The 15,371-nt window shown below is 48.3% G+C and overlaps 1 protein-coding gene across 8 annotated transcripts in view; it reads right to left on the minus strand.

The window, feature by feature from the left end:
* Positions 1–15,371, minus strand: part of ZMYND8 (zinc finger MYND-type containing 8) — a 124,819-nt gene that overhangs the window by 78,812 nt on the left and 30,636 nt on the right. For all 8 annotated transcript variants that reach the window (XM_021688887.2, XM_044918954.1, XM_044918953.1 and 5 more), the window contains exon 3: positions 8,002–8,150. In XM_021688887.2, coding sequence (XP_021544562.1) covers positions 8,002–8,150 — 149 coding nt within the window. The remainder of the gene's footprint in view (positions 1–8,001; positions 8,151–15,371) is intronic.

Raw genomic sequence — 15,371 nt, forward strand, 5'->3', positions numbered from 1 at the left:
GCTGGGCATAGAGCCTACTTAAAAAAAAAAAAAGAAAGAAAGAGATTCTGGTGTAAGCGTCAAAATGACCCAATAACTAGCTGTGCAACCTTAAGAAAGCTACTTAACCCATTTGAGCCTTGATTTCATGGGTAATAGCTCAAACACAACCACAGTACCTATCTTTGACAGTAAGCTTTTTTCCTGTCCTGTCCTTCAACAAAACATTACAGTTTCCTCCACAAAGTCTCATATGTTGGTTAAAGCTGCATAATTTTTGTTGATATTATGAATGGGACCTTTCTCTATCCTATTTTCTAAGTAGTTATTGTTGGTACACAGAAATGTTGTTAGTTTTTAATGCTGACCTCCTATATAGGCAGTTCTAGTAGTTTATTGATTAAAAACATCTGCTCTGGGGCGCCTGGGTGGCTCAGTTGGTTAAGCGACTGCCTTCGGCTCAGGTCATGATCCTGGAGTCCCGGGATCGAGTCCCACATCGGGCTCCCTGCTCAGCAAGGAGTCTGCTTCTCCCTCTGACCCTCCTTTCTCTCATGCTGTCTCTCATTCTCTCTCTCTCAAATAAATAAAATCTTAAAAAAAATAAAAAATAAAAACATCTGCTCTAAGCAACAGCAGTTTTGTCTGTTCATCTCTAGTATTTTTACACTCCTTTTCTTTCCCCCTTATTTTAATGGGGCCCGTATTTTATCCTGGGACCCCCAGGATAATGGGAAAGAGTGGTAAAGATTAAAAGCAGTCATGTCTTGTTCCTGCTTTTTAGTATGAGGTTTTAAGGTTCTCAAAACGTCTGCTATTTCTACACTCCTTTTTATCAACCCTCCCAGATGCTTCCTTCGTAGATCTTTGTTAATCCATCCTTCGAAGCCTCCCTACTCTCATTTCTACTAAGAAAACCACTAAGACTAAGATTCCATTTATTTACCTGACAGAGACAGACACAGCGAGAGAGGGAACACAAGCAGGGGGAGTAGGAGAGGGAGAAGCAGGCCTCCCGCTGAGCAGGAGGCCTGTTGTGGGGCTCGATCCCAGGACCTTGGGATCATGACCTGAGCCGAAGGCAGACGCTTAACCAACTGAGCCACCCAGGCGCCCCAACAACTAAGACTTAAGGGTAACTCCATAATTCTTGAGCCCAATTATTTCCCTGGTTCCGTTCAGATACAGGCCTCTATACTTGGTTTCCAGACAGTAACACCATTACCATTTTCTCTCCATGTTAAGTGTTCAATATACTCTCATACACATCATCTTCATTTTATCCTCACACCCCCCGGAGAGGTACTCAGGATAGACACCACTAGTCTCACTTGACAGATGAGAAAACTAGTTAAAACAACCCAACTTTCTCTCGCCCTGATACCCCGTTCAAGACAATGCTGGGTGAGGAGAGACTCTAATGATGAAGTGACCCCCTCAGAGAACATTCTCTGTAGGTCAAAATAACTTCTGTTTCATGCAAAGAGCTGAGAGGGGGGAGGGAGTGAATCTGAAAATTAGGAAAACAACTAGAAACACCACAGAAGGGAACATGAAAGGAGAACATCTGGGGGGGGGGGGGGGCTCTCACCCTCACACTACTGTGGTTCAGGGCAGAAAATTCTTTGTGGGTTGGAGCCGTCCTGTGCATTATAGGATGTGTGGTAGTATCCATGGCTAGATGCCTGGAGCACCCCACCATCCACAAAACTGTGACGATCAAAAATGTCTCCAGATATTGCCAAATGTCCCTGGGGGGCAAAACTGCCCTTAGTTGAGAACACTGTTTGCGTTTGGGGCAGGAGAGAGGGCGAAGGGGGGCTTTAAGGAGGGGGCAGGGTGAGGAGAAGGAGGAGGACAAGAAAGAAGAGGGAGGCAAGGTGTGGAAAGAGGAGAAGATCCTTGTATGGAAAGATAAGCCTCACGTATCAAGCAAGCACAAACTGCTTCTAACCTGAGTGAGGTCTTCCAGAGGGCTTTTGTGGCTTTTGCAACATAGCAGTAAGCCATAGTTCAGTGCCTGACTTCCTTTCAGCAAGTTAATAATAGGACAGGAAGAGTCAATCTAAACGAAACTGGAAGAATCGAACAGGCCAGCTAATCTCCCTAACTGGAAACCCAGGGCCTTCCTGTCCAAGAGAGGCCTAGCTGCCACTTCTGAAGTTAAGCTCCCTGCCCCCATGTCCTTGACCCCAACCCACACCTGGCTGGGAATGGGTGTTCCTGGGGGAAATCATAAGGGATGCGTGCTAGGCAGCAGCTATTGCTGCTGAGAACTAGCTGCCTGGTAACCTCCGTATCAATCAGATATCTGCCTTATCTTGTAAGTGTTTCCTGTTCCATAAAAATAGTCTGATAACAAATATGGAACATTTTAAAAAGGAAAAGCAAATCATTCCAGGTAAAATGAGTTACGATTTTCTCCGCCCTATGTATAAGGTGTGTTACCAGCCTGCTAGTAAGGCAAACAGGTTGCAACCTGCGTTATTATAGGATAACTGCAGGCTATGTGAGCAAATGTTTTTGGTTTTTTTTTTTTTAAAGATTTTATTTATTTATTGAGAGAGAGAGAATGAGAGACAGATAGCAAGAGAGGGAAGAGGGTCAGAGGGAGAAGCAGACTCCCCGCCGAGCAGGGAGCCCGATGCGGGACCCGATCCCGGGACTCCAGGATCATGACCTGAGCCGAAGGCAGTCGCTTAACCAACTGAGCCACCCAGGCGCCCGCAAATGTTCTTATTTCCCTGCTTCTTCCACAGGCTGATTGAACAAGAGAACAGGCTCATTCACTCACTTCTCTAATACTTCAGTCTTGTGCCAGTAGCCAAGAAACTTCTTCTCTAACGGGTTCTATAAAGACTGGAAATAGGGGCTCCTGGGTGGCTCAGTTGGTTAAGCGACTGCCTTCGGCTCAGGTCATGATCTCAGGGTCCTGGGATCGAGCCCCACATCGGGCTCCCTGCTCAGCAGGGTGTCTGCTTCTCCCTCTTTCTGCTTATGTTCTCTCTCAAACAAATAAAATTAAAAAAAAAAAAAAAAAGTAAATAGCTGAGGGTGTTGCGGGTCATGTGGTCTCTATTACAAGGACTCAAGTCAGCCACAGCAGCAAAAAAGCAACCACAGACAATACGTAAAATGAATGAATATGGCTGTGTGCCAATAAAACTTTATTTACAAAAACAGGCTCTGGGCAGCATCTTGCTCACAGGCTGTAGTAAGCTGACATCTGGTCTGCGTAAAGCAGAAAATGGGTGCTCTGGCTGTGTGTGAGCACAGGGTACATGTGTGACAAACAGGGGGACCAAAACTCAAAATCCCTACATGGACCACAGAGGTAACATATGCAAATGAAAACGGTCCTTGTTCCAGCTTTTGTTCTTCTCCATTTAAACCACAAACACTGCAAAATACGTCTCTGCTCTAAGAAAAACTGCCCAGCCCTGGAGTGTGAGGAATGTCACTGGCATTCAGCCTGGACGCTGGCGAGACAACAGGGAGAGGCAGAACTTGGGCCCATCTTAAGGGGCAGCCCCAGCTCAGCTCCAGTGATTAAGACAGCTAGGCAGATGCACACTCCCAGTGCTGCCTGAGTTCAGGGAGAAGCCAGGAAGCCTACACCCCCCTGAACTGTCTCCATTGTTAATACACTGCCCCAGCCCAACAAGGGACTTCTGTGAATATTTTTAAGTTTTTAAGACAATGCATGGGCCCGACAAAATAAGATCTAGCTCACCCATTTATGGTATGTATATACCCTATACTCAGAGGCAGTGAGGGGGAGCCCTATCATTTCTTTACCATATTTGATCACAGGTATACCAATGGCCACCCAATCTGTTAGCAGATTATTTCTCAATCCCTTAATGATGGGGGGCGGGGGGGGGAACACTTCCAAGTGGAGTCTTCATAGGCAAATGTCCCAAGAACTAAAAATCAGAGTGGTATTTTTCAGTAAAAGCCCTAATATCATTTGAGGGAAGATACTTCTTGGGCCATCTACTGCAGGGTATTTGGCAACCTAACCTTCCACAAAATGACAGGAGCATCCTTTCAGGCTTTGGGATGTCTCCCCCCACCCCAATCCCAAGAAAAAGCACCCCCTTGTTTTCAAACCTTTCCTACAGAGTGAAACCATACCACGGGGCCAAAAGCCTATAAAATATTAATTATAGGGATGCCTGGATGGCTCAGTTGGTTAAGCGTTTGCCTTCGGCTCAGGTCATGATCCCAGGGTCCTGGGATGGAGTCCAGCATCGGGCTCCCTGCTCAGAGGGAAGCCTGCTTCTCCCTCTCCCTCTGCCTGCCACGTCCCCTGCCTGTGGTCGCTCTGTCAAATAAATAAATAAAATCTTTTAAAAAATAAATAAATAATTATAAGCCTTAAGTACTTTTTTCCCAAAAAACAAAGTGTGTTTTAAAGTTCCTCTTACAACTCCCCTAAAATTACTGAATTCCTAGTATATGAAAAATGGGTGAAATAAGGTCCAACCTTAAAAATTCAACTCCTATCTCCACTTGGTTAATAAGAAGTCTACCAAAAATGGAAAAATATGGGGTTTTTTTTGTTTTTATAAGACAAGAAAAGCTTTCTTTTTTTTTTTGGAACACAAAAAAGAAATTATAATTGAGAGGAAGGGGAGAAGAATCTTGGTATATGCCAAAAATCAAAGGCATCTGAACTCTTGAAAGAGCCAGAGGCAGAAGGTATGAGCCAAGTCGGCAGGGTGTGACACTGGGGAGGGGTGGGGAGTGTGGAAAAACTAGAGCACAGAGGCCCTGTGTCTAAAGGGGCAGGCTCTAGCCCACTGCAGCTGTTGCCAGATTTTTCTGAGTTTTTGTGAGAACCCAAAATACAAGTTGTTATTTGAAATCTCATGATCTTCAAATGTTGGTGACTAAGAAATTATACTACTGGTAAAACCCAGCACTTTCAGACCTACAATTTGCTTTTAATTCCGTAATTTTGTAATGCTATAAAATTCTAAAAAGAAAGAAAGAAGAAAGGGAAAGTGTCCAGAGGAATTTTTTAAAGGGATTTAAGTTCCCCTTAAGGAAAAACAGATTGTTGCAGGAGGGAGGCTGCCACCACCATGCAAATATTATATGCTAGAATAAATTATGGGGTCAAGGGTCAGGAATGTCATTTCTTTGCAGTTAAGCCCGTTTCTCCTCTGCCAACTCCTGACTGTTCGGCCCCAGGGAGTTTTAGGGCTGAAAAACAAACCTACGATCAACCTTATGATGTTTCCAGCCCAAACCCCTACTTTACAAGGTAAATGAATCTCAAAGATGGGCCAGCAAGTGACATGGTCCCACAGTGAGTCTCCCAGATGCAGTGGGGCTAGAAAGAGCCAGATCTCTAGGTCAGGACCGAACTTCCCCTGTGCAACGGTCCCATAAACTCTTCTATCAATACTGAAGATGACAGATTATTCAGGAGCATAATCATGCCCCATGTCCAGCTCCTCCGAGTCTCCTCTCTTCCACACCCAGAGCGCACTGTGGATTCACGAGCCCCCATCCTGCGGCTACAGCAGCCGCCAGACACTGGCCACTTTTTGAGGCTGCTAGTCCAGAAGGGGAGACGGACTGACAAACGTGTCACTGTGGTCACGGGCTGTAAGTGTTACAGAAATGGCCCTAACACATGGATGGGGAAGGGAGAGAAGATACATGGACTACGCAGGCTGATCAGCTTCCAGAAAGAGAGGTACAAGCCAGTTCCTTAAAAGACGGGTAGGAACTCAAAAAAGTATGATGCATGTGTGCATACACAGGCAGAGGCCAAAGGAGAAGGCTTTCTGAACAGAGGGGACACTATCTGCCTCATGCCCTCCTGGTACCTGGTAAGGGAGGGTTTGCCCAGGAAGTTAAATTAATACCTAAGTTAAGGTTTGGGGATTATCTGTGGCCTTCCTGTTTCTGTTTCTTTAAGAGAGAGAGAGAATCTCTCATGGGATCCACGCCCAGTGCAGAGCACGAGGCAGGGCTCAACCTCAGGACCCTGAGATCAGGACCTGAGCCAAAAATCAAGAGTCCGATGCTTAACTGACTGAGCCACCCAGGCACCCCTTTGTGTTTCTTAGTCTTCACTGTCAGCAGCTATGGGATGGCTCCTGGGTGAAAGGGATGGGTCGTCAGCACTTCAAGCCAGACGGGCAGACCTAAGCTCAAAGGCAGCTTCTGCTTTGCTCTGAGGCCTTGAGGAGACACCTTAACCTCTCTTAACCTCTGTGTTTTCATCTGTAAGATGGACACAATTACAGCCCTTTCCCACAGGGTTATTATAAACATGAACACAGAAAAATGCCTTACAAGAGGAAGTGGCACACGGTGAACCAATGTCTCTTAGTATCACCAGCACCGTCATATACGCTTCTCAATCCCCCTGGAAATTTATTTAGGACCCGCCTGTTTCTTCTCTTTTAACGGGATTCCCAACTCATTAGACCTGCACTATCCAACACAGTAGCTATAAGCCACAGGCAGTCACTTAAATTAAAATTAAATTAAAAATTCAGTTCCTCCAAGAAACAGACTCTTAACTACAGAGAACAAACTGCTGGTGACCAGAGGGGAGGTGGGCGGGGGGGTGGGGATGAAGTAGATGAAGTAGAACGCACTTACTGTGATGAGCATGGGGTATTGTAGGGAAGTGCTGAATCACTATACTGTACACCTGAAACTAACATTACGCTGCATGTTAACTAACTGAAATTTAAATGAAAACTTAAAAAAAAAATTTTTGGTTAAAAAAAAAAAACCCAGACCCTGGGTCACATCTGCCATTTGCAGGTGCTGAATGACCACATGTGGCTTGTGGCTATTATACCTAACAGCACAGATCTAGAACATTTCTGTAGCTGTCGTTTCATTATTTCACACACAGTTTGTGTGATTATTCTACTTAGTGTCGAGCCTGGCTTAATTTTTATTATTATGATTGACATCATCACCACAACCCTGGGAAATTCGTCATGGTACTATTACTCCCATTTCAGTGGATGAGCAAACTAGGCACAAAGAGGTTAACTTGCCCACAGACACCCAGCAAAGCAGAGCGGGCATCTCGCTATATAATTTTGAGAATGGAAATAGATTCGTGTGCAGAAATGCAGCTCTCTCCCAGTTCGGGGCATTTAACTGTTGCTAGGTTTCTTCCCATGAAAGCAACAACCTTATTTTTATTCAACCTCCAATCCCCAGGGCCCACTTCGGCACTCCCGTAATGCACAAGACGGATAAATGAATCCCGAGGTATCCCTACTGAAATGCTACCAGAACCATGGGGCAACCTGTTTCCTCCAATGCTAGGAGATCTGACCTCGTGGCCCACTAAAGCAGCTTTTTTTAAATCATAAGAGTATCTAGCCTGCATCAGAGAATTTTAAAGCTAGATCTCTTAAGATCTAAGATGGCTAATGGATATTCCTACCTAGTTGATAGGTCTTGGCTGCAGGAGGAGGAAGGGGTCTAGAAAAGACTGCTGTCGCCCCAGGATTGATACGCAGTGAGACAAAAGGCTGACCAATTACCGAAGAGGACAGTGGGCAATGGGTAGAGACAGCAGCTGTGTTACCACAGACCTAAACCGATTATTTTACAGATGAGAAAGCTGAAACCAGGAGGGAGCCTGCCTCAGCCCCGTAACCACCTCCAGGCAGAGCTCAGCACAATCCTACTGGCATGGCCTAGAAGGAAAAACTCCTCCAGCCACATGGGGAAACAGCAGTAGAGTGTAAGAAGGAAATCCAAGGAAAACCCCCAAATCCTACAGCACGGTATCTTCAAGCTCATCTGGGTCACTGCCCTGTCCCCAAAACAGATCTTAAAAAGCCACTGGAAATTTCTACACAGACCCATTTTGAGCTGCCCTTCTTGTCCTATGCAAATAACAGCTAGAGCAAGGCAGCTTGCTAAATGCCAAGAACACGGGCTGTCAGCAACACCCGGAAAGCTACAGTGCTGCTCGCTACAGCCTTTGTCCTGCTGGTATGGACGCCATTCCCAGCGGCCCTTTACCTGCTCCTTATTGTTATTGTTCAGTAAGCCGGGTTTCTTTTTCTTTTTAATGGGGCTTGTGGATGTGTCCTGTGGCGAGTGGCCATTGGAAGAATGCGGAGGGCTGGGGAACTTTCTTTTCTGGGCTGTTCTCTCTGTGGAGCCAGGATCTGAAAGAGACACACAGGACCACATATTTTAAAGCAGTCAGGGAGGCCGAGGCCCCCCAGGGAGGGGGTGTGGGGGACACAAGGCGTTCTGTCCCAGGCCCAACGCCATTGTAGTGTTCGTTCGTCCTCCTAGAATACACTCACCCCATCCCTTTGGTTAATGGTCTCAAAGGTCAGACACTTCCTTCAGCCTACATGCCATTTTTGTTAAAATTTTAATTCACTGCCAGAATATAAAAATCGAGAAACTTCCCATCATCACCTAGACTTCTGGCTTCTCTTAAAAACAAACAAACAAAACAAAACAGGGCGCCTGGGTAGCTCAGATGGTTGGGCGTCTGCCTTCGACTCAGGTCATGATCCCAGGGTCCTGGGATCGAGTCCCACATCGGGCTCTCTGCTCCTTGGGAGCCTGCTTCTCCCTCTGCCTCTCTCTCTCTGTCTCTCATGAATAAATAAATAAAATCTTTAAAACAAAAACAAAAACAAAACAGAACACACACAAATCAGGGCCTGCATGGCGTTATGGCACCAGACTGATCTGTCTACCAACCCGTGAGACAGTTTTAGTCGGAAATGTGCTCTCCATTTTGCCAAAATCCCCACCCTTCTCTACTGTGTCCCTGTTGATCAGGTCATGACCCAGCCACCACGAGCTGTGTCACACAGACATCAGTACCATCCCTCATCCCAAAATATTTCTTCTCCATACCCGCACCTGACGGCAACGGCCAGGAAACCAAGAAAGACAGACCAGTGAGGCCACACACTTCCAGAAATCGAAGGCACACATACTTCTTTGTGGAAGACGACAACATTTACTGTGTTATGCTTGCTTGTGACTCTCCTCCAAAGGGACAGACACAAATGACATTCTCCCTGATTCTCCTCTGAGACATGCCAGCCGCCCACCCTCGCCGACTCATTCCTTCCCATTTGACTCTCCCAGCATCTCATTTAAACCCAGACACTTCCACCACCAACCCGTCTTCACCTGCAAGGCCCTGGGTCCATTCCATGCCCGCTGGCCGTCTCATTAGCGTCGGCGCGAAATAAGGGCCCAGAGTGGCGGGCCTTACATTCTGAGAAAGAGACGTTACAGGCACAAGGAAAGACAGCTACGTGAGAGCACAGGGGATGGGGTGGGATGTGGAATCCAGAAGGACGACTATCCCCAAAGCGAATCTGACGACGCACCTCCTCCGGTTTTAACTTGCGGGCAAGCCCCAGCACGCGGGATGCGCCATGCGTCACCAACCTCTGTGTGTGGACAGGGGCCACTGGGGCAGATGAACACAGTCTGGTACGGACACATGCGAGGCCTCCTAGGGGTTTCCTTCCGCCTGAAAGAGCATCTTCCAAGCAGGCTCACTAAAGGATATAGTGAACGACTTCTGCAAAAGCCGATCCACAGGATGGAACGCTCCACTCTCAGCAGGCAACTTCAGAAAAATCCCGAACAAGCGTTCCGGGTGCTGCACTGACACATCGTCCCGAGAGGAAATTAAACGCTAACCACAGGCCCCTTGAGGGAGAACAGACCCCAGAGTTTGGAGGATCATCCCACAGACTTCAAAGTGGAGGCCCAGAGAGCCCAAAGGGATGGTCCAGAGGCACACCACAGCTAGTTAGCAGGAAAACTCACCGAAAAGGTGCAGCCTGGGATTGGTGTTCCCCTAGAGAGAACCTCCTCTCTCTCATGCCCAACAGAGATCCCTACCCCACTCCACCCTCATCCGTGAAGACTCACCTCCTCCACCTAGAAACACATGCTATAGTTACAGTCACGGGGAGCAAAGCGACCCTAAGATGATTCAAATAAGGCACTGGGTGATGTACCCACACCTGGAAAGGACTAAAATGTCCACAAATCGAGGACTGGTCTAATAACATTCCATAGCCATACAGCGGAATATTCTTTTTTTTTTTATGCAATCTCTATGCCCAATGTGGGGCTTAAACTCACAACCCTAAGATCAAGAGCCGCATGCTCTACCAAGTGAGCCAGCCAGGCGCCCCTCATACAGTGGAATATTCCACAGCCATTAAGAATAAGGAAGCACCTCGGGGCGCCTGGGTGGCTCAGTTGGTTAAGCGACTGCCTTCGGCTCAGGTCGTGATCCTGGAGTCCCGGGATCGAGTCCCACATCGGGCTCCCTGCTCAGCGGGGGGTCTGCTTCTCCCTCTGACCCTCTTCCCTCTCGTGCTCTCTGTCTCTCATTCTCTCTCTCTCAAATAAATAAATAAAATCTTTTTAAAAAAATAAAAATAAAATAAAATAATTAAAAAGAATAAGGAAGCACCTCTATGCAAACAGATGCGTGACTATCTCCAAGCTTCTGCATCTGGTTAAAAGAGCAACACATATCTAGCACCATTAACACACTGACACACACACCCCAAAAACAATGTTAGATATCTAAGTTTGCACAAGCCTGGAACATTCCCAGATGAACACAAAACTACTACAGAGCTCTCAACTGGGACTAGCGGCTGTCTCGGGGGAGGAAAACATGCAGGAGGTGGGGGAGGGATTATTTTTCACTGTGTACCCTTGTGTACTTTATTTATCATGAGCATAGACTACTTTATCAAAATAAATTTAAAGTGAGGTATTTAGGAAGGTCAGTAGCACATAAAAAAGCAGCAAGTGCAAACCAAAGCCAGGAATGAGCAAATGATGAAGGCCTGATTCAGGATAAACAATGGCACCAACCAGATGGACCAATCACCACAGGCTTAGGGACCACAGTCTGCGATTTGTTCAACATGGAGCTGATAAACCCAAATAACCCTGCTCAAGTGTCAGAATATGCGTGTTTTAGGAAGGTGTTCTGGTTGGGGCGCCTCGGTGGCTCAGCTGCTTAAGCATCCAACTCTTGATCTCAGCTCAGGTTTTGATCTCAGGGTTGTGAGTTCAAGCCCCATGTTGGACTCCACACTGGGTAGTGGAGCCTAGTAAAAAAAATAAAAAAACAGAAAGGTGTTTTGGGGGCCCCAAGGAGATGCATCCCAGAAGAAACGGCACCTTGGCCAGCCCAAAATTGAAAGCAACTGGGCAAAGCTTTTGGTATTTGGTAAGTTTTGTTTCATTTGTGGGTACATTTTTTAAAAAGATTGATTGATTGATTGATTGATTGATTTTAAAGATGTATTTATTTGAGAGAGAGCACACACGGGGTCGGGGGGGAGTAGGGGACAGGGAGAGAGAACCCCAAGCAGACTCCATGCTGAGTGTGGAGCATGACGTGGGGCTCAATCTCATGACCCAGAGATCATGACCCGATCCGAAATCAAAAGTCAGATGCCCAACTGAATGAGCCACCCAGGCGCCCCTGTGGGTAGACTTTTAAAGAAGAAAGTACATGAGCAAAGACACATCAGCAAAAAAGTTAGGGGCACATTCGGGACAAAAACAAGTCGTGTGTTTCCATGTTTCTTCATGGAGCACAATGCATTTTTAAGGGACAGCTTTCCTCATTGCAAGGACCACCTGGGCACCCTCCCACTCACTGCTAGCAGTACTCCCAAACACAATGACAACAAAAAGCACCCCCACGTACTTCCCAAACACTCACAGAGGGGTGGTACCAGCCTCCTGAAGAATCACTGGGCTAGAACAAGAAAACATGGTAGATGATCAACACAGTCTAGCCAATACTTAGCCAGCCTTTGGGAGCCAGAAAGGACACCAGCCCCTCGTTGGACCAGCCTAAGTTACCTACCTGTGGCTGAGACCCCCTGGGACAATGGATCCCAAAGAGTAGTCCCCACACTAGCCCCAGTGGCACTGCCTGGGAATTTTAAGAAATGCACATTCTCAGGCCCTACACCAGAGCTACAAATCAGAAACTCTAGAGGACAGCCTGGCCATCCGTGGTTTAAGGAGCCCTCCAGAGAACTCGGGTGCACGCTGGTTTCAGGTGCTCTAGGATGTGTGTTTGGGGGATACAATAGAAGTTCTCAAGTGCAGCGAATCCTGTTCCACACTGGTAAAGCCCATCTCGTCTCCTGACCCACCGCCACCTGCGGGCTTGGTCTGGGGCTGAGGAAACAGAAGCCGAGCAAGAAGGCAAGGCAAGAGAATAAAGACAGCTAAATAGGAGAAGACGCCAGGCCAGCCTCTCTACTTGTCAGGCTCCGTCTGCAAAATGGGAGAGGGGAGGAAGGGACCAGACCAGAACTTCTCACGTGGAGTCCGTGAAAGTGCTCCAGGGACCCACGAACCACATGCCACGGTTCTGTACAAGGACACAATTTCCTGGGAAGAGGGCCATGCCTAATCTATCTTCCCAAGGGCGTCATCAACGCTAAAGATTAAAACTGCAGAACTAGACGATCTTAGGGTCCCTTTTGAACTTTGAAATTCGTTAATTCCAGGGGAGAAAGGGGAGAAATACACATAAGCAATGTAAGGCAGAGACAGCATTTTGCCCCAGCCCAGCAGGAAACCAAAGGGGAAACCAGCGACCTGCTCAGCGAGGAGGGGTCCGACCAAAGGCTGCCCGTACCTAAGAGGACCCTAACCTTCTAATCCCTGCAAACCACAAAAACCCCAATTCTGTTCCTGGCTACAAACACACAGACTCCCTCCAGAGTTAATGAGAGATTGTCGGCCGCGTCCAAGGGTCAGGAGTGGAACAGGATCCCAGCAACAGACAAATCTGTCAAAGGCAGAGGCTTTCAGTGAGGCTCCTAAGGAGAAAAGTGAGAAATACCAACTGGATTCACAGTCCTTCGGAAGTATGAGGGAGCAGGTCAGCATTCTGACTTAAAAATCTGCCCACTCCCAGGCCTGGGGTGGGGACAGAATGGTGGGTGTGGGCTCTGCTGTAGTCATTGCCACAAAGCCGCCTGTGTAGGACCTTTTCCAGAAAGCTGAGCCAAGTTGGGTTTTTTTTTCCCTTCTTTAATGATTTAATTCTGACGAGGACTTATTGCTAAACACATCTCATCTATAAACTTGGAAAGATGACAAACAGCCACCGTAGACCAAATCACCAAGGAAATGGCTCACCCTTGATCTGAAAGTCCTTTCTGTGAGGTAGCAGGGCCTGTGATTCCGCTACGGCACTGGCCCACCAGCGACCCTCTGCCTCCTAACCCCTCTCCCCCAAAATAAGTCTGGTTCTGAAGGAGTTAATGTGGGCAAGGGAGGACAACTCCTCCAGGCAAAGGACAGAGCGGTGACTCAGGAGAACAGCTTGGCATGGAGCAGGAAACAGCGGAACTTTCCCCTCCTGCGACATTACGGTGAAATCTTAATAATATGGAAAGGCCTACTGGGTATTAAGAACCAAGCATGTGATGAGATCCTTCTCCAACCTGTGTCTTGTGAACTGCCAGAAATAATCCCACTCACCCCTCCTCAATGTCCCCTGACCTAAGGGACACCGAACTTCAAGATAACCCAGTCTCTTAGCTTTCCTGAGCCACAAGTATTAACAGCTGAGGCTTTCTCTTATTACGTACAACGTAGGGGGGCCTTGTTCAAAATGCCTTCGGGGTATTTCCCTTTAACTCACTTGCCCAAGATGACACAAGTAGCTGGGCTGGGATCTGAACCCAGGTGATGTGACTAGGAGGCTCATACATGGCCCCACGCCGGGGAGAGGCCGGCCTCAGCTCTGTAGCAAGATGGCCTCTTCACACAGGGTCTATGTTTACAAGCACACTCTCGTGTGGCCTTTTTCCCTCACAATTGCAGATGGTGGCCTGAGGGTCAGTGGGGTGGTTATATTCCCCAGGAAGCACATTCCCCTCCCAATGGTGGCACCAGAACTTAGCTCAGGCTCAGGCCATAAAACAGGCTGGGGGCAGGGGGCCTGCGAGGTCATTTCCTCTCCCCCCACGCCCCTCTCCCCCGTGCCCCCCTTCCAATCTCCACCCAGGCCCGCCAGACTCGGCCCCGGCAGGCACCCCCACCCCCACCCCCACATCCGGCACCTGAGTCACGGCCTTTGACATTCTCCAGAGTCTGGGAAATGACACACCATGACAGGGAATTGTCTCAGGAGAGGGAAAGGGCCCAGCTGAACGGCCAGGCACCTCCCCAGGAGGATCAGCCCTGTGGTGTGTTTCTGTGGGTGTTAAATGTTCTTCATGATGTGGACAGCGAGCCTGCAGGGCCTGAATGAAGAGAAACCCACTCAACAAGCAGACGGGCATCGTGGGCCACAAAAGAGACGGACAGTCTCACACAACGTGGGACAAGCTGGCCACCCACACGGAAGTTGGAGCACATATTCTGATAAACCGGGTCACCACAGTGGTTAGGAGCATGTGTTTTCTTTTTTTTTTAAAGATTTATTTATTTATTTATTTGACACACACACACACACACACAGAAAGAGAGAGAGAGAGAGCACAATTGGGGGGGAGGGGCAGAGGGAGAGGGAGAAGCAGGCTCTCCCGCAGAGCCGCAGAGCGGGGAGCCCGATGTGGGGCTTGATCCCAGGACCCCAGGATCATGACCTAAGCCGAAGGCAGATGCTTAACCCACTGAGCCACCCAGGCGCCCCAATGACAGCTGTTTTTTTCAAACCAACAATCATCCCTCCTCCTGCTCCTCTTCCTCCTCCTTCCCCACCCCTCTGTTGCAAAACCAGGCCTAGTTCGCTCAGAAGAGCCTGTTAAGGTCAGAGTTACGGAAACGCCGGCCGGCCTATCTAACATGGAGACCGGACCGAGCCCAGGACATGACTTCTGCATTTCAATCGGACTGTGAGCAGTCCCGCTTGCCTCCCATAACCGCGACGGCACGGTCAGCAGCAGAGGCCTGTGCGGGCTCGGGCTCCGAGGGCACTCGCAGACGGCGCTCCCGGTCACTGCCAGCCGTCTCCAGAGCCTACTTCAAACAGGACCATTCTCGCTGCTCTCCCAGCGACGGCAAAGCGCAGCACGGTTAATCCTCTCAACGTGCTGCCCAAAGACAGAGCGGGTACCCACGCAGGCCTCCCTCCCCAGGAATCAGAAGGCCCTCTCCTGCCAGTAAGTGTATCATCATGAAACCACAGCCTGGACTTTCCCTCAGGCCCAGAGCAGAAATGAGAAATGGGGAGCGAAGGATGGGAACGAGAGAGAAGGGGGAGCATTTTTCTCCCAGCAGATAATACCCAAGCCACGAGGAACACAGGAGTGAAAACGAATAATCCGGTCACTCACAGAACATCTAGAACTGCACCCCCCTGAAGACAGGCTAGAGCCTCCTCCAGACAAGCC

This window comes from Neomonachus schauinslandi, chromosome 10, assembly GCF_002201575.2.
Source record: "Neomonachus schauinslandi chromosome 10, ASM220157v2, whole genome shotgun sequence".
NCBI classification, from domain to species: domain Eukaryota; kingdom Metazoa; phylum Chordata; class Mammalia; order Carnivora; family Phocidae; genus Neomonachus; species Neomonachus schauinslandi.